We start from the raw sequence: 24,974 nt of genomic DNA on the forward strand, positions 1-24,974 counted from the left end.
CCACCAAAAGGTAGCTGTAAGGCCCCTGAGTAAGAAAGGTCTTCTTCCTCCCCCTCTGGCACACATACTGTAAAACCCATTATTTTCGCGGCCCCTATTTTTCTCGAATCGCTCACAGACGACATAATCGCGACCACGAAATTTCACGAATTCCAGACGCCTGCATTGAAAACCTTAAGGACCGAAATTTTTGTGCGCCCTTAACTTTCGTGAAATTCGCGAAAATTGAGGGCTCGCGAACATTAAGGGTTTTACAGTACTTTTTAGCTTTAATTTTTTGCTCTTTCGCAGTCGCGCGCCAACAACAGTGCCACCTGGATAACTCCAAGATAGCAGACGGCGTTCTTCAGAGGATGCCGTTACTTCTCCGTATAAAGCGGCTTTAGGTAGCTGTCGATATGAGTGTTACCACCCCTGCAGGAATATATACCAGTAAGGACCACTGTTTGATCCACACTTGCCCCTGTCGCACGGTCAAACAATATTTACGAAACACTCTAATACGACTCGTTACATCCTGTCGCCGATTCTTGGAGGTGACCCGAAAGTGTGAGTTCTCTTGAGAAGCCCGTTCCAAGTTCAAACACAAACTCAACTGTCTAGGCTGGCGAGGAGGCGATCGTCACCGAGTCGGGCAGAGAGCAGCACCATTGCATGATTGTCGAGGCTCGTGGCGCAGGTCTTTAGGCTGGTGCTGAGGCGCAACTGGTTCTTTTTGGCAATCACTTCGGTGACCCTGGCACTGAGGCACTGACCCACCACGAAGCCCGACATGGATGGCTCCCGCAGAAACTCGTCGGCCACATTCTGCACAGGCAACAATTAGTGTCATCACAGAGTACGACTGCATGCAGGCAAACGTGCCGACAGGTGCATGTCTGCGTACACTCTTTCGATTCTTATGCTAACTCCGCTTCATTTTTGTTTTTGGAAAAACAATGCAGTCCCCTTCGGTACCACCTAGAAAGACCACCGGTGAAATATTACAATCTAGTTCTGTCTAGACATTTCTTAAACGGTTCGGCAAACTTCGGAAAGCGCCAAGTTGCCGAAATCGGCTGAATCTAGCGGGCGAATTGAGGTGAAGTCAACAGCGCAGTCAAGGCTATGGTGCTGGCATAGCCAACATTGTGTTAAACGCCATCAACATTGCTACTTTTTGTTTGTTTTTACTTCTGGGGACAAGCGTAACACGTGACGTCGGCAGCATATCTTATCGGCATTGGTGTCCACGTGATTGGCATAACGTGCCTGCACAGCACGCTTTTCAGCCTAGGGGGCCGTTCAGCTGTCCCACTGTCTTCTGCGTCCTAACCATCCAAATCGCCGTTGTCGTCTCGCTGGCTGTGATTACTGTCTGAGTTTCATTCACACTACGTGTGCTGCAGTTGCAGACGTTGTCGAATGTCCTAGACATCGAAATGTGGTGAAGACTGCAATGCAGACGACACTTACGCCTTGCACACACCCGCCCCAGTGGTGGTCTGCCCCGATCCTGCCCGTCGTCGTGTAGGGGATCACGTGACCACTCGTACCACGTGGTAGTCATGTTTTTTGACGGCCCGAGGTCAATGTTGCCCGAGAGAGCCAAAGTTTCGGTTTCTGCTCATGTTCAAAGTAAGATTTCACAAAATATAACCCATTGTTCGCGAAGCAAACGACGTAGTACCTTTCATTAGTACTTGTTAATGTGAAATCGCTCATCATCCGGAAATTCTCGGAACGGAGCAGCGTTTCTTTCAGGAGGGACACTACCCAAGAAAGTGAATGCTTGAGCCACTTTTACAGAAATTGTTTTTTTCTGGGTAGTGTCCCCCCTTAAGATTTCTGCAAAAAAAGCTGATCTCGAAAAAATATTATATTTACATCTACCAACATCTAGATAGTATTCCCAGAACGTTTCATTAGTTTACACTGCATAGTTAGTTTTTTCTAAATTATTTTCGGTCCACCGATGCTAAAGAAAAGGTAGGGGTTGGAGTACTCTGAATGCAGTTTTCCCTGTTCCACGTTTTGGCATAAATTTCACTTTAGGAAGACTACCGTTTTCCTGTTACACAATAGAGAATTATTCTTAGGTGGTTTTTGTGGGATAAAATTTTGCAAGGAACATGCCTGGCTGGTTAGTTTTTCTACTTTACATTCTTTTATGCTAAAGAAAACTACATTTGTAAAAAGGGTGCAGACATGAAAAAAAAAATTGTAATCTTCTTATCGAGTTATACTTAAGAAAAACAATGCAATATAGCAAAAAAACCATCTGGGTATGTGCTATAGGTATTCCTATAACTATACTACACATAAATATCAGATATTTTTATTTTATTTTAAAACAATACTTTTCCTAAGCAAACACACTGACTTCCATATTGTATCATTTGTAACAAGTTTCAGAATTGACATAGGACAATAAAATTTGGCAGGAATGGTCTTGCCACTACTATAAACTTCCACTGCAAATTTGATAGAAATCAGACAAGTGGTACAGAAGTTGACGTTTCTGAGTAGTGTTCCCCATTAAAGAGGGCGGTGTAACGATTTTAAGATTAAAAGAATTTGTATCTTGTCATTTTTGCGTTGTTTATCGTGTCTCGGAGGATACAGAGAACATCTCCTTCATTCAAAAATGTTGCGATTTCGCTGCATAATCACAAAGCATTAGTCGAGCTTTCTCCCCACTTGCAGCCGCGAGTGGCAGCCGAAGGAACCACGGCGATAAGCTTTTGTGACCTCACTCGGCTCTAAGCTGCAGCATAGCGCCTGCTAATGTACGCAGAGAGAGGGAGAGGAAGCTTCCTCCGAGAAAGCACACGGGAACCTACACGGCACCCCGAATAAAGTCACTAGGAGGGGGACCAGGTGTGATCCTCAAGACTGGGAGTGAGTTGAGGGGTGCCAGGAATGCCAATATTTATCTTTTTTTTACGGAACAACTGGGACAGCACAGGCGAAATCGGTTTTCTGTTCTTTACTTCAAAAATGCCAGAGGGTGAATTCTACAAAAATTTTACCGACGTCCAGAAACCGTTGAACCCCCCCCCCCCCCCCCTTTAAATGCATACAGCATATGACACAACTGCAATGGAGAGAAAGTAGGCTTTTGCCAAATTTATGCCATATATAAGCAAGCTCCGCTACACCTATCGTCTTAACAAATAACCATTTTGTCATAAAAAAAAAAAGAAGATAAGAGAAATCAGTATAATGGGCCTTTGTTTTAGGGTAGAACCCGATTCTTCCCGATCGATACTTGCACCGTGAACAAGTTTTAGTAAAATCAAATTACACCCGAGTTCCCCCTAGAACCTGCCTTCCTAGAAAATGTTTCTCTGCCAAAGATAAAGAAGTGGGTGTGATTCCGCATCCGTTTCAGGAGTGTCTGCTCAGTCAGTTGTTTGAGGATATCAAATCTCTTCTAAAGGCTCGCTCACACACTCGCGTCCACTTCCAACCAAGTTCTCCCGATCTCTCGCAATTAGAGAACAGGCGCTGGCGCCATTTATGAAGTGGTCCTGGAACTGCATTTCACTAGAGCCAAGGTTGTGCACACTTTACGAGATCAGACATATGCACTAAGAGAAATGGTAGTCTATATCACTGTCGAAAGTTTTTCGAACCAAAAAAAGAAAGAGCAATGCGTGGAAAAAAATAGCAGTACCGTAAAATACCGTGGGAGCACCCACCCCACTTTCACTGAAAACTGGATTAATCTCGACATGGGCGCTTGTCCGGTCAAATCAGGTGCTTCACACATAATTTGCAGAATTCCCAACTTTGGGAAGTGTTAATAGTGGGCGTTCGAATGAAGTGGGCGCTTCTGCGGTATTTTATGGTATACCTAAAATGCAGGTGTTGCAAGGCTACCCGGTAGATGGCACCAGCGTGTCTGCTAGTCGTAAGAGATCGCAAGAAGTTTTAACCGGTCGCAAGCGGGGTTGCCAGCGTGTGAACCAGCCTTAGGTTGCGTGTCCGCCGACACACCTTCGCTTCGGAATCAGTCTGAACAGCACCTGCTGAAAGCGAGCCCACAGAACACGAGTACCAAAAAACCATATATACTGGCACAATGCCATTGCATGCTACACCAGTCTAGCAAATGCCGCCAACGTCATTGTGCATTGCACATAGAGAACACCCTCCCAGTTGACAGATACATCTAAAGACTGAAAGGATCTAGGATTTACAAGAATGCTCAGACTGTTGCTCCTTTCTGTATTTTAATGACTTTGAAAAAGGGACAATGCAGCAACGTCTCAAATGTTGTCCCTTCATTTTATTATTGTTTTTTTTTTTTTCCCTTGTCTCGGGGGTTTTGTAAGTATGATCGTTCATCGGCTAGCTTGCGCTATTACCTTTATTTCGGCCCAATTTGACCCTCCGATTTTTGGAAAATATACAACCCGAAAACAAAGGACCCTAGTAAACATAACTTCATTCAACAGAAATGAAGAGGCTGGGTACGTCCCAGTGGTAACCGATGTCAAATATTCTTTTTTCACAAAGTAATGAAAAACAAGAAAGTGTCCGATCAGTAAAGTCTAGAGAATGCAAAACAGGAATGAAGATGCTCGGCCGACAAGGAATCTCAGTTATTTTCTCCATGTCAGCTTGGCATCATGTCAATAAGTGCATGTTTCGTATCAGTATCTCGATTTTGGCGTTTCGGTGGGTCGCCACTATTCCTCGACAAACTCCTACAAACGTTGGAGGCGATCCTAAGTACCCACTCAAGACAGCGGTCATTTGAGCACTCTTCAATAACCTCACCTTGAGAGGAACGAATCCTCTGATTCCGGCAGGAAGATTGAGCAGCATTCCGTGCCTCACAAATGCCCTCAGTACGCCATAGACCAGTGTTCCGGGCTGAAACAAAGTGGCATCCTCAGAACAACTTGACAACCCATGTATATACAAAAACCCTTTACCAGAATATTCTTCAAGTGCTGAACTATGAGTCCCTTTTGGGCGGCATTCACAAGAGAGGCCTTCCTAGACAGCACCTGCAAACTTGCGTCAAGGTAAACACGGTGACGCCCCTCTAAATGCTTGCGACAGAAATAGTCACCTTTCAAAGAAACACATGTTGCAGACTGTAAATCTAAGTATTTCATTCTTAAACTGTTCCATTACATTTTTGAACATGATACATTCCCACTTTTGTTCTGAAGGCAGAGAAGCAAGATTAGCCGTGACTCTGAGCTTGTCAAAGCTTTCTAATATATTATTTTCTGCTGCAAACCAAAGGTTTTTCTCTCTACATTAGTCAAGAATGTGGACACATGCCAAAGAATATGCAGGGTATAGCATACAACACAAGTCTGAATGAAGTGAGTTTTAGATAATAGAGCAGTTTCCTAGTCATCATCAAAAACAAATATGCAAAAATTAATATGGCAAGCAAAATATAAAGCTTATAAGTAGGATTCCGCGTTTTCGGTTTAAACCGATAAAAACCGATAAAAGTACGCCGAATCCATTTTCGAAAATTCAGTTTTAACCAAAAAAGGTCAGTTTTTAGGCTCGGCATTTTCGATTGAAACCGATAAAAATACGTCGCATTCATTTTCTAAAATTCAGTTTTAACTTGGAAAGCTCACTTTGACCTTCCAGTTGTACTGCAGAGCCGTGGTGAAAAAGTGGAACGACAGTGTCTATCGAAATGTGCCCGAATTTATGGGATACACGGATGCCATCACGACGTTTTGGTTTGAATGTGCCGCATCATCGATCCGAACGTGAAGTCTGCAATGCCCCATGACTCCCCATATACAAGCGTGTTTTTTAACTCGTTGTAAAGAAGACTGACTCGATGCAAGCTCTGCATGTTATGGTGTGCTTCAAAACGTCGCACCGTGTCTCTTTTGGTGGTCACAATTGGTTGATTGGCCAATTTTGGCTCAGGCAGCTCTTCATATCCTCAGCCTGCCGGTGTCCAGTGTTAGCGTTGCGAGGGCATTCTCGAAGCTCAGGGTCATATTAACAGGGAAGAAAGAGTGCGGATCAACGAGGAGAACTTGGGAATGTACATGTGTGTGTACTACAGTCGACTCTCGTTAATTCAAAATCTCTTAATTCAAACTTTCGGATAATTCAAACTAACATGCAGGTCCCATCCTATGAGTCTCTATGGGAAGAAACTCCTGATAAATCAAACTTTGCTTTATTCAAACAAATTTTCGGCCCCCCTTGAGTTTGAATTAATGAGAGTCGACTGTATAATAAGATCACGTAATCCTGATGTACATACGGTGAAGTTCCATTTTTGTTTTGGAAATAGGCTTTATATCTGACTTGTCTGTACTTCTGTTTTTTTTCTTGTTTCTTTTAGAGTTGCACACATTTGCCAAATAAAGTGTCCATTTCTTTTTCAATGTATCTGTGCCATTATTCTTTGAATGATCACCAATATCAGAGCTACAAGAATCATCTGATCCGGTGACCGTTGGTGTTTATTGTATATTCACCGAAAAACGCCGATAAAATTTTGTGGGCATAAATATATGCCAAAAAAAAAAACGAAAATTGAATTTTAAAATGAACACCGAAAAAAGTACGCCGAATTTTGAAAAAATAGAAACCGAAAACGCGGAACCCTACTTATAAGTAACAGTCAACAGTTGTAAGCAGAACTGGTGTGCGGTTGTGTATCACTACTGCATGATGCACGCCAAGACCCCAGGGTAGCAGTGGTACGGCACCGGCCAAATTTCTCATTTAGAGCAGACACCAGACGCACATTGCAACCGATACACTTCCCGCTGTTTAACACATACAAAACACAATTACTTTTACCTAATGTCCACACCACGAGCACACAAAATCCTTTTCTCTTTCTCCAACAGACAAAAGCACAAGGATACGACACGGCCGAGCGTGCTAAAGACCATCAGGTTGTTGAGCTGTGTTCCCACTGGGAGCAGGTCATGCAAGAGGCAACAGTGCGGAGCAAAATCTGACAGGTGCTCCTTGGGTAGGGCCGCAGAGGTTCCTGTGGGAAGTCGCACGGAAAAACCGTCTTCCAACTTTGCTTCCACAGTGCCCGAAAGGACCTGAAAGGACAAACATTCAAGTGGTTTATGTCAAGAGTGGAGTCAAATCGCCCAAAAATAAGCATACATTACCATTCCCACTTCCAAAACTCCAGGCTTCGAATGGTCATGCTCTGCCTGAAACAATAAAATTCTTGCTTAGTTGCAGTAATGACTGTCATACTTAAAGAACAGTAACAGGTGGTATGATGGAGTGTTACCTGAACTTCGAAGCCAGCATTTTCTTTTGGGGACAACTATAAAGAAATGGAGACCATTTTATAAGCATCAACCTTTCAGTTTAACACACAGATTGTAAACTTCTTAGTGGTGCCCAAAGCACCAATGCCAATTTTATAGCAAGTGTAGGAGAACATTTACCTTGAGTGACAGCGTGAGAGTCTCTTCAGCTGCATTGCAGTTTACCACACGAACAGCGACTATCTTTCCTGGAGGGAACTGTTCCTCAAGGTTGACACCAGGGCGCGTCAGTTCTCGTAAAGGCACCCAACCCTAAAACAAAGAGCAAACACCAGAATGACAAGCGTATATTCGAAGCACAATATAGTGGAAGTTCAGTGTTGGGTAAAGTACATCTAGAAGGTACTTCAAGTAAAGTACAAAGTAAATGAGACATGATGTACTTTAAGTAAAGTATTACATACACTGGGTGCAACATACTTGAAGTCAAGTACTATAAATACAACATACTTTCAAAGTAAAGTACAAGTATTAACACAATCTTTCATGATGCCCTTTCATTCCCCTATATAGTAATTTTTTAACTGGTATGCATTGCCCAGGGCCCAGAGGTGATCAGGGGTGCATGGCCAATTTTCATAAACAGCAGCGAATATTTGATAAAGTCAAGTGGCCACAGAGTAGTACTTATTTTCAGGAATGGAGCCAAATTCAGAAGTCCCTCTTCTGAATTTGGTGCCTCTTGCACTGAATTGTTGCACTCAAGGCGGATAAATGTACTAGGAGGGAGCATAAAGTGAGTGACGTAGCTTCCACAAGGAATCCTCTCATAGAAAAGTGTATTCTCCTTAATGAAAAAAAAAAAGAAAACAGTGAGTGTGCAAGCGAGCTGGTGATAATTAATCATAATGTGACACCTGAGATTGGAGTGCGAAAAAATTAAGGAACTTTCAAATGGAAGGAAAAGACAAAAGAGAATGCCTCAAAACATTGTGACGTTCTCCTCTGTTGTCTTTTCCTTCAACTTGTAACTTAAATTTTTTTGCACCACAGTCTCAGGTGCTACATTATGATTAATTTCGCTCTCCTAATATTTTAAACCTCCTCGCTTGCGCTGACCGACCGAGAAGTAGCGAGAGTTAAAAAAGCTACGGGGAAAGCCGCTACCACAACAAATGGAGCGATGCGTCGTCTGCTCACGTTTCTGGCAAGAGTAGAATATCCCTCCCAGTTTCTCTTCGGAGTTGACAAAGCATCATTTTGTGATACAAATGTAACAAAACCAAATTTGGGGAATGTACTTTCAAGTCGGGAATTGTACTTTCCTCGGGAAGTACCAGAAAAAAAATACTTTAAGTAAAGTACAAGTACATACTCGGAGAATGCACTTCAAGTAAAGTACAAGTTTTCTAAACCTACTTAAAGTAGTACTTTAAGTACAATGTACTTAAAGTACTTCCAAGCACTGTGGAAGTTGACGAGCTAAAAAAAAGAACTACAGTAAAATTCCGAGATGCCCCACCCCTGAAAGATAGCCCACCCCTATTTTAGGCTTGATTTGCTATATTTTTTTAAACACCGAAAGACAGCCTACTTTTAGTAATAGTAGTGTTAAGATCAATGATAACCTTGGCGTAAATGCGGCTAGTTTGCTATGGCAGGGTATAAGCGAACGTTGCTGACCAGGAAGTAGTCATCTTTGCTTCTTTGCCCCTCGCCACCATAACAACCTTGGAAGGGACACAACCTAAAAATAGCAATTTTTAAAAACTTTTTTCGATTGTACATCGATAGTTAGCCCACTCCATATTTTCAGCCGATTTGCTCTTGATGTTAGGTGGGCTATCTCTCGGGATATTACGGTAGCACACATACAATGGGAATGTAATACACTTGCAGTAATCACCCAAATTGAGAATATTTTGATACTAAGAGTACTGACATTGCCATACACACTGAAAACAGAAAGGTATGTCACATTTACAAAGGATACATCTAAGTGCCACAAAGAATGTAGAATCTGAATGCATGTGGCATGGTCATTTGAAGCAACTGTACTATGGCACCAAGGAAGACTGCTCGTATACCTTCATAGCTCTCAGAGCCACGCCAATTACAACTAGCTGTTACTGGTCTTGAAGTAGCAATGACAGCTTTGTTGCAGTGTGTCACACGTGACCATATCTCAGTGTGCAAGCACTGCCATTGCTGTGCAACCGCCTCAGCAGTTGCACACTTGGTGAGAAACAATGAGGCATTTCTGAAGAAGGTTTTTTATACACCAAGTGATCAACTCCAGGACAGTTCCAAAGACAGCAGCCTGTAGTCGTTAGAAGAACACCAGAAACATGTTAGAAATGCCGAGAAACAAACCTGACTAAGGTAAATATTTGAAAAAATTAAGGTTTTCGGTGAAGTCACACACGAAACAGTTTCGCACAGATTTTATAAACACCTTCGGGCACACATAAAACTTTTGCAGGCCGAACCATGAGGAACAAGGTTTGCTGAGACGACTGCTGGATTTTGAAAAAAACCAAAATGACCGTGCCTCAAACTTTGGTGGGGTAGCGCACATCAATTAAATCTAATCGCCACTTTTGTTACTCTTCTATTTCGTGAAGCTGAACCATATAAGGTTGTCCTTTTCCCCCTTCCTGCATAACACATGCTCACTGGTGCACTTAAGATAAAGAAACGGTCACTTACCTTGACGCCGTTGTACAGCGACACAAGCAGCCCCTTGGGCGATGCCTGCACCACGATGCCATCCGTCACGGTGTCACGGGTGGCCTCTTGGTACGAGGCCACAATCGGACGCCTCGATGTGACGAGCCCCCGGCGACAGGTGAGCCACAACTTGGGCGGATCACAGCTGCGGTCGATGCGGAGCAGACGGCAACGCACCGAAGCCCCAGATTCTGGCTGGCGGCCGGGACGATCACTCACATGCAGCGTTTGGACAAAGCCCTGAACCCAGGGGCTCAGGCTAATCAGTAAACCTGACGGTACTGCCCGCTGCACTGTGCCCTGCGAGGAGAGAGCACACCGACAACTGGGTACAACGTCCGCTCGACCGCGTCGTGCACAATCTGCCCGCTACTCGACGGGCTTTAAAACGGGAAAGCTCAAAGAAATAATGTAAGTGGCACAGTAGTACAGTTCCACAATATAGTACATCTGTGGAGCTTTCTTTCCCTATACAGTCAAACTCAGTTCTGACAAAGTCGATGGGAATTGGAAATATATTTTCTATATCCGGACTTCACGAAAAAGTGCTTTCTTTCATTCGTACGGCGTGTCAAGGTTTTGTAACCTATAGCGTGGGCTGGTTGTCTAGCCACTGTTTTACTTATTTAACATGCAGTGAAAAGTAGCTTAAAAAAAATTCGTCAGAGACACTTAAAACTGCTTACGCGTAGGAATGCAAAAGAATTCCTACAAGCAGCGCACCACGGCTTCCTTTTTCACGTGGCGCTCTGGCGGTGACATCACACTTTCCCACTGTTCAGGTGTGGCGAACCCCACCGGGTCCACGGCTTCCGTGGCGATGCATCTGCGTCGCTGTGCTTTTCTTTGTGTTTTATTTCTGAGGCACATTATCTTTGACCTTGAGCGGCCCCGCCGCCTTCTGTGACGAAGCATCTGATATGACACATTGCAGCCAATGGGAATTTATTGCTCGTTTCGCTGCTACCGACAAGGCCCAGCCAATGGGAATTTAGTTGCCGTTTTTCACCGGCTTCACTCTACGAGACACTTAATGCTTTTGCATTCATAACATCACAGTTGTGTTTAATACAATTTTCAATGCACGCACGAGCACAAACATGCCTGAAGGTGGGCTTCTCCCTATGCATATTTACCGCTGCGAGAAACTGGTAGAGCGAGGAGTTGTAAATACTGTACACTTTCACTTGAGCGAACGTCGGTTTAACTAATATTCCAGAATAACAAACTTCAAAAAAATCCCCGGCTGTTTTCCTATGCATTTTATGCACATATGTTTCAGTTAAATGAAAAACAAATTTTAGATTAGCGAATATTTCAGTTCAACAAACTTGATCGGTAGACCCAGAATATTTTTTGCAATCAGTTCAACAAAGTTTTGTGCCCTGCAATGCTGGTGTAGCCGATGCCCGCCATATCATTGCTGTAAACGCCAGCAATGATATGGCACCGCCTGCAGCAGTGGCATATCATTGCTGCCGTTTCCAGCGCCTCCGAGGCAAAGCGGTGGTGCAGTAGACGAAAACGAACCACATGGTGCGTCTGTTTTTCTTTGTCATCGGTTCCTTTCAGCCATTTTAGTTTTGGGTAACAACGGCAGGACGGCAGTTTGTGCGCCCACTTTCGTAATGAGTACCGTATTTACTCGAGTAACAGCCGCACTGTTTACGAAGAAAACCTGAGGGGTCGCTTTTCCGTGGAGCATGCAGATTGCCAATCACCGCGATCGACAGCATGACTCCAGCGGTCCACAGGATAGAGATAACGTCTTTGCGCGAAGATACCATCTATGAAGATTGCATTTGTATAGAGAATCGTGTTCTCGATCTGGTTATTCGCTATGTTATTTATGCGTAACGCAATGATTGGCTGTAAATGTGCTTCGCGGGAAAGTAGAAGCAAGGGCCTCGTTCATAAATAGTGCGGCTATTACCCGAGTTAATACGGTATGACGAAACGGAAGCAGTTGTCTCTGACAGACAAGCTCAAAATCCTTCAGTGCCTGGACAACGGTCAAAGGCAAGTGGACATTGCGAAGGACTATGGGATTCCACCACCGACGTTGTCAACGATAGTGAAGCAAAAGTCGAAGCTTGAAGGAGAAACTGCGTTCAATCCCAACAGGATACGACTCTGCACGGGATATTTTAAGCCAGTGGACAATGCCGCTTAGGTATGGATTGGTCACAGCAACAAGCTATGCCAGAGGAAGTGCAAAAAAACATTGACTCTCTGGACAGCTTTGTTACTTCATGCGCTTTAAGAGTGCCAGTGCAAATGAAAATCACTTTTTTTTTTTTCAAAATGAGAAAGGCAGCAACGTAACTGTTTTGCACTTTGTATATATCGAAGTACATGGCTCCATAAATCGCACTTTACACTTCTGACTCGATGCATGCTGTGCTTTATGTTGTTGCATATTTTAGTGAATATATTCAGTTTAGTGATTTTTCAGTTAAGTGAACTATTTCCTTGGGACCCTTGAAGTTCACTCAAGTGAGAGTTTACTGTATGCAGAGTGCACAACCTGCGACTGGCATGGGTGGAGAGCTTATCCTCGTATTAATGCCTTAAAATAAATAGAACACATTACAGCAAATTTGAATTGCGAATGAAACTGACAATGTGCAACTAGAATGCGACTTAATTAGCGCAAACAAGTACTCGCCACTTTTCTTTTTTTTAATTAAAGGGCTGTTATTGAAACTGTCAGAACGCTAGAAAGTGCTCTTTCCAGGCACCGATTGTAATGGTCTTATTTAGTAATCGCTGACACCTCGTAACAGTAAAATGTGATAAAGCACAGTTGGCGTGCCAGACTCTGCGCATCAAACTTTTTTAGAAACTTAACTTTCATCAGATTCGACCGCGGAAGAAGCCTCTGAACGATAACAGTGATGCGATTGGCCTAAGCCATTTTGGAGCGCCTTTTGGAGCAGCCAAAACAGTGTTTTGGAGCAGCAAATGTGGCCTTTGGAGCAGCCAAGACAGTGTTTTGGAGCAGCAAAAGTGGCTTTTGGAGCAGCCAAAACAGTGCTTTGGAGCAGAAAAAAGTGGCTTTTGGAGCATATATATTCTTAGAAAAATAAATATTTGTTTTAAGTGCTGGACAAACGAAGGGCACTTTGTGTTGTGTTGTGACGTGTTGGGCGGAACTCGCTGCTTGTGTTTTTGCTGTTGAGACATCCCACAAGTATACAGTGCTGTAGGCGTTGCCGAGCAAACCGAAAAAAAAACACTTGCTATCGTTTTACTGGTTCCCGATGTGGCAGATTTGTATAAAAAGTAAGCAAACGTAAAACAATGGATTGCAAGCCTCCTGGCTGGTGCCTCTCGTGCAATCATGTACACATCCACGTGAGGGCAACTTCGTCAGGCTTGCAGTTACACGTGCTTCGTCGCGCGAGCGGAGACAACAGCTGTTCGCCCGAAACCGAAACTACGCCACTCCGCTCCGTCGCCAACTGGTTCCCAAAATAGTATGCAAAATATACTGTCGAGCACCACAGAAAACAGTCCAGCGGCGCGTGCTTGCCAGGCCGGTAGGCAAGGTACAGGCTAAACACACAGAAAAAAAAGAACCTGAGCGTATTGACGCAAGACATTGTGAATCAGGGTTAAAAAGCTCTTGGAGCGCTTTGTGCAATGACTAAACTCGAACAAACAAGCGCGGTGTGCGGGTTCAGCGTGTGAACATTGCCTTCTATGCTTTAGCTCACTTCCTTCACCAACTTTCTTTTGCAGCAGATTTTTCCTGTACCGGGGTCCTTCCCGAAAGAAAGCCCACCGAGAGAAACCTAGCTAATCAATACTTCGCAAAGCATTTTTTGAGTTAGAGGGATTTTTATAGCAGCGTATGATTTAAACAAGAGCAGGAATGTCGATGCGTTTCAGTTTAGAAAGCGCCATATCTGCAGCGACGTGAGGACGGCAACACACGACGTCGCGCGACCACAGTCGCCGTGGTCGCGCGAGCTCTTCAGCTCACAAAGTGACTCTCGCCGCGCAAAAACGTGGTTTTGTTTCACAGTATGACGGCATGTCGGGCACCCTGCGCACTAACGTCGGAGCATCCGCACACACCCGCATCTATCGCTAAAAAAATTAAAAAAAAAAAAAAAGACTCGAGACGAGATTTCCGAGACGACGAAAGCGTGAAACGCCAGACGGCGGGAAAAATCATGCAAGACCGAATACACGATTGATGCAGGGTACTTTGTGTCGGGCGGCGTCTTGTGCCACCTAGCTCACGGTTCTCAGTTTAGTTTCGTTTTTGAAAGGCGACCAAAACTGGTCCTTTGGCGCAGGCTTGGCGCAGATTAGCCATATTTTGGCGAAATGTAGCGGGATGTAGCAGGGTTAGCCCCTTGGCGCAGTTTGGCGCAGGAATCACATCACTGCGATAAGGGTAAAAGTACAGAAAAAATACAGTAGAACCTCATTGATAAGTTTTTCAGGGGACCGCGGAGAAAAGAACGTAACAACTGATAACCCACTTGGGGGGCTCTACATAAGATAGAAAGCAGCTTATATACAATGGTTTATTTTATGTGTACTTACCAAACTGTCGAGGACTAAGACACTTCAACTTTGCATGTTTTGCCCCCCCGAGCCTGTTTAAAGCCTAGTTGATAGAAAGGAGCTTTCGCCTCTATCTCCTTTCGTTTGGCGACGATGCTGTTCAAAGTTGACGGCGCGAGTCCGAGGTCTCTTGCGATGTCAGATCTCTTCCGGCTGGGATTGCGATTCACCGTCTGAAGTATATCGAAATTCTCTTTAAAAGAGAAAGCCTTACTTTTTCGAGATTGACCGTCGTCAATGAGAGCAAAGCGCACATACTCTGAAACACCACGGTTCACGCAATCGAGCAGAAGAGAAACTAGAAGCGCAGCGTGCATGCGGGTGCACCTCATGCCAGAGAAAGAGAAGGACAGATGAAAGAGAGAGCAAGAGAGAACAAGTGTTTGCCACCTCGCCAGCCTCACTCCCCAACCGAGCAGTGCTTCAAGGTCACACCCGGGCAAGATAGGAAGCTGTGGCAGACCTCAGCAAAACCCAGCGAGGAGACAGAGAGACAGAAAAGAGGGGGAAAGGAGTAAAGGAAAGATGGGCATCTGCGTGGCCACACATGCCATGCGACCCGCATTGCATGGTTCGGCTTTGCCCCGCTAGCTTCGCTTTGAAGGCAGCGTGGCAGCCTGTCTCCCGGTGCGCCACGATGCCGACACTTTTGGACGTAAAAACCGGGAAAGCAAACGTAGCAGGCAGGAAACAAATACACGTGTCTCTATGGAAGTAAAATGGGACCGGCGTTTATGAACGTAGCAGCCGGGAAAATGTATCAACCGAGAACATATCAATGAGGTTCTACTGTATGTACAAATTGCATCAACAATCGCAACAGCTTGGTCTCTCACTGGTTCTCCGTTTGAATGGTGCAGATTGTGACCGCTTTGTTTACCAAAGCCTCTCTGGTGGCAGTAATGTCGTTGGTTGTAAAGAGGAGCTAACTTGCAAAGCCAACGTCCGGCAGAATGACTCACTCAGAACTGCTCCGTTCAGAGCTTGCAGAAGACTAGCGTTTTGCATTCCAACACTTCCGTTCCTGCAGTCGCCTCGTTATCTGCATGCTATACAGTATAGACCACTTACGACGTAACCGCTTATAGTGCAGGACCGGGTGTAACGCGGCTTTTTTTAAACCACTGGTTCGCCTCTCATAGAACTCCATGTAATTACATACCGCTTAAAATGCGGGCGCGCGAAGGGAAATACCGGGTATAGTGCGGTTTCTGGAACAGCCCGCCGACCGCATAAAGGCGGAGCGAGCACGCTTCCCTGTGCGACACTAGATAACGGCGCTAGCCGCAAGCGGCACTCGCGGGGCAAGGAGGTTGCTCGAAGAAGCGGGGAGAAGCGAAGAGAGAGGCTTCAGTTGCCATAGCGACGGAGGGACGCACGCATGTGTCGTTCACGTGCATAGAGATCATACATACTGCGTGCGTCCCTCCGCTGTGTTGGAAACAACCGCAACGACAGACCAATTGCAGGTCGAGGAGAAGTGTTCGCGCGCGTTGCATGCCGGTCGCGGGCCGGCTGCTTCTATCCGCAAACATGGCGTCGGTTGTGATCGTCGACGTAGACAGCGTGGTGGAAGCTCATCGTTCCGCGTAAAAGCGCTATCCTTGACAGTGAATTTTCTATGTGTGTCGCTATGATAACCCAGCACATACTAGAAGGGAAGATCCACCTACTCGTGCGGCGATGTTGTGGCGGCACTCTCAAGATGGCAGAAATGCCCGTGTCGTCGTGTTTGTTTACTTCGACTACAGTGGTGCTTTCTAAGCATTTGTGTTTTCGAACATCGCCCGGATTTCTTATTTGGAGCATTTCGTGCCTGTGCTTAAGTTGACGGTATTGGTGGCGCGTACCATACAAAGGATGTGAATTTTCACGCGTTTTCATCGCCGGAGAAAAGTGATTAGGGTTAGCAATCCTGAACGCTCGCAACGTCCGTCTGCAACCCGCGACGCCGTTAAAAGGCTGCACCAGGCAAAAGTCGCTCATTTCTTTCAAAATGTATGGCACACTTGAGAGAAAAGTGTACTAGTCTGGTGAAATAAAGACTTTCCTCAAACTAAGCTTTATTTTTCATCTAACATAAAATAAATTCTTTTACAAAGGTAAGTTGTCTGATGGCATATATTTTGGCCTGAAAAATTGATGTTTTGGTTATAGCATAGTGCGGATTTTAGCGACTCCCGCGACATACGTTATATGCGGTCTACACTACTATGCTTCACCTTACGTCTGAGCGCAGCAGATGCTACGAGCCATCGGAGCCAATCTAAGGCCGTGTCAAAGTCACACGACCTTGGGGAGGGTGCACAGCGACGCACGGAAAGCGGCTGCGTCCACAGAGCGGGATTGGCTAGGATGGCTCGTAGCATCCGCTGCGTCTGGACGTAAGGTGAAACGGAATATAATTTTGCAGCCTCCAATTCCGGGAGAAGCCGGCCCCATATCGCCTGGCGCTGAAATATAGAGAAACTGGCAAATTTTCTTTTTGCCTGAACACGAGACGCTTTAGTTTTTTTACCCTTTCCATGAAGAGTTTCTCTTCATTTGGAAACTGCTTTTGTTAAATATGCGGCCCCACTAGAATTTCTTCTTTGAAAGTGGGTTCAAATCACATTGAAGGTATACAAAGAGGAGCGTGAAACAAACTTTTCATTATATCTGATATTCCACTACTTCCGGATTTATAATAAGTGGGCTTGATTGCATGAACAATTCTTAACTGAAACCAAGAAAACAGTCACATCTAGCTACAGCCAGGATTATACTAAATCCATGCTGTGAAGGTGGTTGGACAGCCAAGCTGTGGTAGCACCTGCAACGATTGCCCACTGCTCTATAGACCTTTTTTTATGGCTAACGCCACCAGGTGGTGCTCCAGTCTTTGACGTCCCAAAGAACTACCAGTTCACAAAAAAAATGAGCAAAGGCCACCTTAACACCGCTGCTTGAAATCTAGATGAAACGTTTGACTACCATTTTTCCAGGTGAACGCCAAAAGAACGAAGCGGGAGATCCGTTAAAATGTTTAGAGTATTCTTGTAAACCAACTTGCCTCCTCCAAGATGTAAGAAAGTACAGCCGAAGGCCCTCATTAAATCTCCAACTTTGTTGTCCGTGTAGCATTTATACTTTCTAGCACCGGTGACATAAGCAAGCTCAACAGGCTTGCAAAGACGGTGCGACCGGAAGTCGCTTGGGATGCAAGCGGAAGTTCATGTTTAAACAGCAAAAGGGTCTATATCAAATGATTGATGAAAGAAAAGTAAATGCACCGTACCAAAACATTTTTTATATATGAAAGACTTCGTACGCTGCTGTTGCCGCGGCAGCTTATGCAACCGCAATTTTTACCGAGAAATGCAAGCGAGGAGCGCTACATGCTTATCATCTATCATGTGGTTTTGACACTAGTTTTGTGGTGTTCTTATTGAAACAAGTATCAAAACCACATGAGAAGAGACGCGTGCAAACAGTAAAAAGGCATGCACGATGGTTTTCTATCGACGGACACGAAAAAGCCCAACCTACGGGTGATATACAGCTTCGCTGTAAAATAAAAGCAACAGACCAGCACAACATAACACCACTCACCTCAAGCTTGGTTCCCGGAACAAGGGTATCGGTTGCTACAAACGAACTCTCGAGGACGGACCTACAAAACGAGCACATTGTAAACTTGCATTCCGCATCACTATTATTTTTAAAGCATGGCTCGACTCAACTGTTCAGAGAGGCGTTACTAATCAATTTTCCTTTAGTGTGTGGAAGACAACCATATTGAAAAAACAAGTTTGAAGGGTCAGTCCCATATACTTCTGTAAAATCATGAGATATTGCTCAACCCTGCTATGACCATAACCGCTGCCTCTACTTTCTCAAGTTGGCTCAGTACCACAGTTTTATTGGCTGTGTGCTATAGACCTTTCCAGCGGCAGTCTCGAACGAAGCGATTTACAGCGCGCGTCCCTGGTTTTGAGAGTGTACGTCAGTGTTGCCCGACTGCGCTGAGCTGTGGAGTTTCTCGTCAGTGGGTTATGGTAGCCTACGTAGGTGCGATTCCGGACGCTGGTAGCGGCTGAATTGCCGCTTTTTCTTTTTGTATTTTGTGTTCTGTGGCGAACTTAATTTATAGAGGTCTTTAAGGAAGCAGTGCTCTCTTTTTGGGCACAAAAACAAAGAAATGAAAGTTGTTTTGGCGAGTCCGTGCGCGACAGAACAATTGCAACTGGAATATTTGCTTCATTTTATGTTCATCGTTTTACGGCACCGTACACTCTGCCGTGTCAATCTATAAAGGTCAGAATATTTGACCACACAGGATATCCGAACTGCATGGATATTCCCCGCCCACAACATGAAATTCAACGAGTCTCATCAATCGAACAACATATACTGTACGTACCCACGGTGCCGCGTTATCCGAACAGGATTTGAGAAAGGTCTCAAATAACACAGCATATTCACGACAATCGGATGGAATCCGGCGTGTTTTGGGGAACATGTAGACGAGAGCAGCTTTTTTGCACAGCTTCAAAGCAAATGAATGAACGTGTCTATTCTGTCCCCGGACCCGACCCTATCAGCTATTTTTCGCGAAGACCCGGAACACAGCCGGGAAGGCTTTTCGGAGATTATCTCAACGGAAATAATCCTCCAAGCACGTCCAACTGCCTGCGTCGCGGGCTGCTTGACGTTCGCTCTTTTCGTTCGTTTCCTGCGAAGGCCGAGCAGGCTACGAGCCTTGGTATTCCCTGGTTCTCACAGTGGAAGATAACGCACAAAGGGTAAGCATCCTAAACAGGCGAATAAAGTAAAAACTTCCTAGGAAAGCCGGCGAACTCCGAATGCAAAATGCAGGTGGGGAGTCACGCTGACCGGGTTTCCACAGCTCAGGCGGGTGCCAGAAATTTCTGGCTGATAGGGGTCGCTCGATTCGCAAAATGGCGGCGGCCAGAGCGCTCTTTTTGCAAAGGTCTATAACGGGCACATTTGTATCACGACATAGGCGAAAATGACACAAAACATAAACACAGCTGCGAGCGCTCTAAAACTGAAACCAACTAAATTGAAGCCACCCAATGGTGGCAGGTGTGTCAGCGCCCTCTCTCTGCCAGTCGGGTAACTACTACTGAGACGAAAAAGTCTATAAAGGCAGTTTTCAAGAAAAATTTGATGTACCAGTTGCACCTTTGTACAAGTCACAATTCTTCGATACAAGTGTTGATGCGACCTAAATCTTGCATAATTAAAATCCATACATATCAAACAAAAATGCATACAAGTCGCATCGTTCCATAGGACGAACCGATTGAAACTTGGGGAAAAAACCGCAACTTACAGACTAAAAAATACAGTAGATCTGTGGCTTTCGTTTGTAAAAAGGCCGACCTGTATTTCGAATTGTACACCAGCTTCTAATCGTCAAACACCAGACTTGTCTGGGCACCTGTCTCACACCTGGTCATGTCAAAATTAGCCAAATATTTTACCACACACTGCTGACTACTAATGTCAACTCCCTTCCCTGTCATCTCTACTACGTAGTATAACCATTTCTCTCTCCCCCCCCCCCCCCCCCCCCTTTTTGACAGTGACATGTGTACCTACAGAACACAACTAGCAATGTTGATTTTCCTTCTGGACTGCGCTCATCATGAACCAGACTGACAACACTAGCTAATAATTCTAACTATTATACAGTGAAAAAAAAATAAAAAATAGGAGTCCACTTACTTCTTCATAGACACAACCACCACACGGTCCATGTAGCTCAGTGCCAAGACGCGGCACCTGTTGGTGATAAAAGCACCATGATAAAGAAAGCACAAACCAAACAGCGCTTTAAACGGATGAATACTGACAATCTAATATGCACCACTTGACAACTGGGCAGTACATATTTCTATTTTGCCATTTTGCCCAAATGATAACCACCCCAAAAAGACTTCAGTCACTTGTATGCTCTTTTTTTGTGCACGGTGCCACCGAGTCTGCTCTTTAGTAAATGTGCTGAGAAACGTTTCAATGCATAAGTTACAGAGATTATAAAATAACCTCCTCACTTTTGCTAAATACTTTTTAAACTCAATCCCCTTATGTTCATAATATGTGAGATGTAAGTTAGCTTCTCAACCTGCATGAAAACTGTTACAAAAAACATCAAAGAAAATTTAAGCATATTTAACTCCTCAAATCGCAACCACAACAAGCTGTCACATGCGCTGTCACCGGTTCATGCCATCCATGTTCATCACAGCAACGTGCTTGGGTTGGCAATGCCGAGACTACATGCTCTGCTCTAGACATTGTTAGTTCGACAATTTCTATCACTGCATGGATTGGTCATGAACGTGAACCTCAATATCTGCCGACAGATTCATTATATCCTAGTGTAAATTGAACAGTCAAGTAATGATGCAGTACTAGAGTCCAATCTATGAGCCACATTAGGCTGTAGCGTTTTGATAACATATAGCAGTTAAATACATGGGCTTGGGTGGAATTGATCGGCAGCCCACGTAGCCTTAATCGAATGATAATGAAAACAAAAATTAGTCAGCTCCTACTGTTTCATTTTTTTACTTCACAGTTTGAAAGTAAATGGACAGAATCCTCTAAAAGCCTCGAGTCTGAGCACACTGTTCTGAAGAATGCTCCAGCTTGCGCAAGCACATGCTCAATTGAGGCCTTAATTTCAATCACATGCTCTCGGACCGCAACTTCGGAAAATCGCTTAGCACACAATGAAAATTAAACTCCCAAATTATTATTCTTATGCACTGGTAAGCCTGTATCATATTACACAATATACAGCTCATAAATTTAAATTTAATATCACATCATAGCCCTTTGAGGCTAAAACAAACAATCTTGCTTGGTTCATGCTCTCAACATTACAGTGAATGTTTATCGCAACAATTTGACGAGCACGACATGTATGCTGGGCAACCTGCCAAAATTTACCAATCTTCAAAAAACATTTGAATGAAAACAATAAACAAGAATGACCGCATTTCCACGTGGTGAATGATGTTGATTGGGGCGAAGCTCTGGTAGTGCTCATGATACTGATTTTGTTCATAGGTAGTGTTGATGGTGCTGATTTTTTTTTTTATGGCTCATAGGTAGTGCTGAGTTCCGGGTTGCGTTTCGACTTCATTATTACTGCTTTATGGTCGGTGAAATGCAGAGCCAGTGGTTCTCCTAGCGGATCAGCTTGGATCCGCTAGAAGCCGTGGGAATGCATCTCCACCGCTTAAGTCAACGGTCCATGTCAGAAAGAGAATCTGTGGTATGGAACATGGTTATATACTCATTTGAGCATTTGACCGCAGCGCCCTCTCGTCTATAAACGTTAAGCCAATGCATGCAAAGTTTAACGCGATTATATACGCATTTCACCGCAGCACCCTCTTCTGTATAGACATTGAGCGGCTACATGCGATGTTTCATCCATGACATCCCCAGCTCTTGAGTTACTATCACATCTCAGAGCCCCCTACTCGTCCCGCAGTCGTGGCTGAGTGGTTAAGGCGATGGACTAGAAATCCATTGGGGCCTCCCCGCACAGGTTCGAATCCTGTCGACTGCGAAACATTTTTTTCTTTTTTTAAAAAGACAGATGAGATGGCAATCGATGTGAGCACGGACGCTGGACAAGACTAGACCCTAAGGAGCTTCACCCCTAAAAAATGAAGACCATAAATGAACCTTTTACAAAGTCCCAAAAGGCTGTGGAATCTAACATGCGACACTGAAGAGAGTGAGAAAGAAGATAGCGTGGGGTAGCGCAGTTGCCCGCCTGCCCTCGCTTGCCCACATTTCCTTCATTGCCTTCGTCGTCTGCTACAATGGCTACAACTGGTTCAGTACAGATTGTTTCCAGAATTCCCTTCAACGCCGGGGACGGTGTTGTGCATTTGGCAGCGGGTCTAATCGTAGCATCCCCTTCTTTGCGTTCACTGTCATCAACACTTATTCCTCGAAGGAAAGAAGGCCAGTCACAAATTGCCACAGATATAGACACGTGAAAAGCCCAGCACGGCTGTCCGGTCAAAGCAAGGGGTCAAGAGGGGAGCGGAACGCGGCCAATCCCCAGAGCTGACATTGATGGTCCCGAGAGAAAGAACAAGAAATAGAGCGACAAAAAAGCGGAAAAAGGGAGCAGACGATAGGTGGGGCATGTTTCTTTTGCTGCAATGAGTTGCTTTTATTATTTTTACTCAATGCGCAATGCTGTTGTTTTCTTGCAAAGGGAGCTAGAAAAGAGCTAGGCCCTACAAGAAACGCTTCTCTGCTTCTTCGTATATTACAAAGCGTCGGAAGCGGTTCCTTTAAGACCACCAATGTCCGCGTCTACACCCGCCATTTCGAAGTGGGCAAAATGCGTGGTACCTTTCTCTTTAGACTCTTACATTAACTCTACAGGTCAAAGCCTCAACGAATCTAAGAGAGACAAGCGCCCGCTGGGGACAAACCTGCGATGCTCGCCGGGTGCCACGAAGTCCCGGGCGTCTTCGACCTCCTCGTCGGCCAGGTGGGCCCTGGCGCAGAGCGCCCTCACGCCCGAGGGCTCGAGCCGCAGGTGGGCTGCATGAGCATCCACCATCGTCACCTGCGCCTCCTCCACCAGAGCGCCCACGCGCAGGGCTCCAAACGGTTGTTGTCCCTTGACGATGGGACTCTTCAGGCTGAAGTATGGCTGCTGCACGAGCGGCTGGACGTACAGCAAGGTGCCCGTGAGCTTTTGTCCTATTGCGTACTCGCGCGGAAGCTCCCACGGGCCGGCCAGGTGACTACGGTGGACGCAGCCCTCCACGCCTTGCCACGTCACGACGAGCCCCTCTTCTTGTGCCTGTGGGTGCGAGAAACCAGGAAGTAGATATACTCGCCAGGAAACAGTAGACCCTCTTCATAGTGATGTTGATGTTTTCTAGACGGGGGCGGAATAGCATATGGACGAAGGCGAAAATGGATGCTGACGCGCAGCTTTCATGTCAGCGTTTTACGGGCATTGCAGACAACAAGAGATGGTGGTGGAATACCAGATGATACCAGAGGTTGCTGTATATCTACTTGTACGACTAGCAGGCGGTGTCAGACGCCAGACTAGATGGACCGGATGTTGCGAAAGGGAAACATTACCGTAAAATCCTCCCCCCCAAAGGAAACCCACCTCTATTTTTGGCTTGATTTACTATTTTCTTTTAAACACCGAAAGATAGCCCACTCCTAGTAATCGCAGTGTTCGGATGAATGATGACCGTGGTGCAAATGCGTCTAGTTAGCTACGGCGGGATTTAAGTAAACATTGCTGACTGGGAAGTAGTCACCTTTGCTTCGTTGCCCCTTGGCGCAACAACAAGGTTGACAGAGACACGTGATCTAAAAATAGCATTTTTTCAACTTTTTTGACTGCCCACGGAAAGTTAGCCCGCTCCTTATTTTCACCCAATTTTCTTTTAATTTTAGGTGGGCTTTCTCTTTGGATTTTACGGTAGGCTTGCAAGAGTTTTCGGCCGAGCAGTTAAGCCAATGCTTAACTGTAATGGGCGGAGTTTGAGTGGGCCATGACCCCCACCTAAATTGTGTTTAACATCGTAAGTATTGCACAAAAAGAAAATTAGCGGGAAAATAAAACAAGGAAGATATGACGAAAATAATCCCTGGAGAAGGGGAACAAGAGGGACAAAGGACAAACACAAATCTCCAAACACAGCTAGGTGACTGGTGAGCGACCGAAAAAATCCGCCTGGTCCGGGTATCGAACCCGGGACCTCTCCATTACAGGTGGAGCGCTTTACCAACTGAGCTAACCAGGGGTTAGACGTCAGTAGAGGAAACGGGTTTTATCAGCTGCCACCAGTCTAACATCAACAAGGGTGAAGCTTGCGATTTTAAGATTATAATTAATGCAATTCAATGCAAAGGTGCAAGCGAGCTGGATAAGAATGACGAAAATAATCCCTGGAGAAGGGGAACAAGGGGGACAAAGGACAAACACAAATCTCTAAACACAGCTAAGTGACTGGTGAGCAACCGAAAAAATCCGCCTGGTCCGGATATCGAACCGGACCCTCCTGTTCCCCTTCTCCAGGGATTATTTTCGTCATTCTTATCCAGCTCGCTTGCACCTTTGCATTTAATTGCATTAATTATAAGGAAGATATGTATCCCGTACATGCCCTTTAAAATTTTTTTTTTTTTAATTTGTGTTTTTTTTTAATGCAAAATTGTGGTAGGCTTGCAATGCTAGCCTCCTCACATAGTCAGAAATAATATTGCTTCGTTCTGCAGCAATAATTATCTCTTTTGATCGGCTCTAAACTAGATGTACCCTTTTAATGAAAAAAAAATTGGCCTTATACCTGGGTAAATATGGTAGTTGTGCTGTTTTCCAGCAATAGCTGTCTGTGCGTGTAGTCCAAAAAGAAA

At 44.9% G+C, this 24,974-nt stretch overlaps 1 protein-coding gene across 1 annotated transcript in view; it reads right to left on the reverse strand.

Annotated features, from left to right (window-relative positions):
- LOC8039891 (protein RRP5 homolog) overlaps positions 1 to 24,974 on the reverse strand; it is a 56,363-nt gene that overhangs the window by 25,468 nt on the left and 5,921 nt on the right. Inside the window, exons 7-17 of the mRNA XM_029974497.3 lie at positions 23,018 to 23,394; positions 20,274 to 20,330; positions 18,132 to 18,192; positions 9,939 to 10,259; positions 7,410 to 7,541; positions 7,250 to 7,285; positions 7,122 to 7,166; positions 6,861 to 7,049; positions 4,926 to 5,000; positions 4,768 to 4,863; positions 597 to 807 (exon numbers count right to left, since the gene is read on the reverse strand). Of these exons, the coding sequence (XP_029830357.2) occupies positions 597 to 807; positions 4,768 to 4,863; positions 4,926 to 5,000; positions 6,861 to 7,049; positions 7,122 to 7,166; positions 7,250 to 7,285; positions 7,410 to 7,541; positions 9,939 to 10,259; positions 18,132 to 18,192; positions 20,274 to 20,330; positions 23,018 to 23,394 (1,600 nt within the window). The remainder of the gene's footprint in view (positions 1 to 596; positions 808 to 4,767; positions 4,864 to 4,925; positions 5,001 to 6,860; positions 7,050 to 7,121; positions 7,167 to 7,249; positions 7,286 to 7,409; positions 7,542 to 9,938; positions 10,260 to 18,131; positions 18,193 to 20,273; positions 20,331 to 23,017; positions 23,395 to 24,974) is intronic.

This window comes from Ixodes scapularis, unplaced genomic scaffold (assembly GCF_016920785.2).
Source record: "Ixodes scapularis isolate PalLabHiFi unplaced genomic scaffold, ASM1692078v2 PGA_scaffold9__187_contigs__length_104089568, whole genome shotgun sequence".
Taxonomy (NCBI): domain Eukaryota; kingdom Metazoa; phylum Arthropoda; class Arachnida; order Ixodida; family Ixodidae; genus Ixodes; species Ixodes scapularis.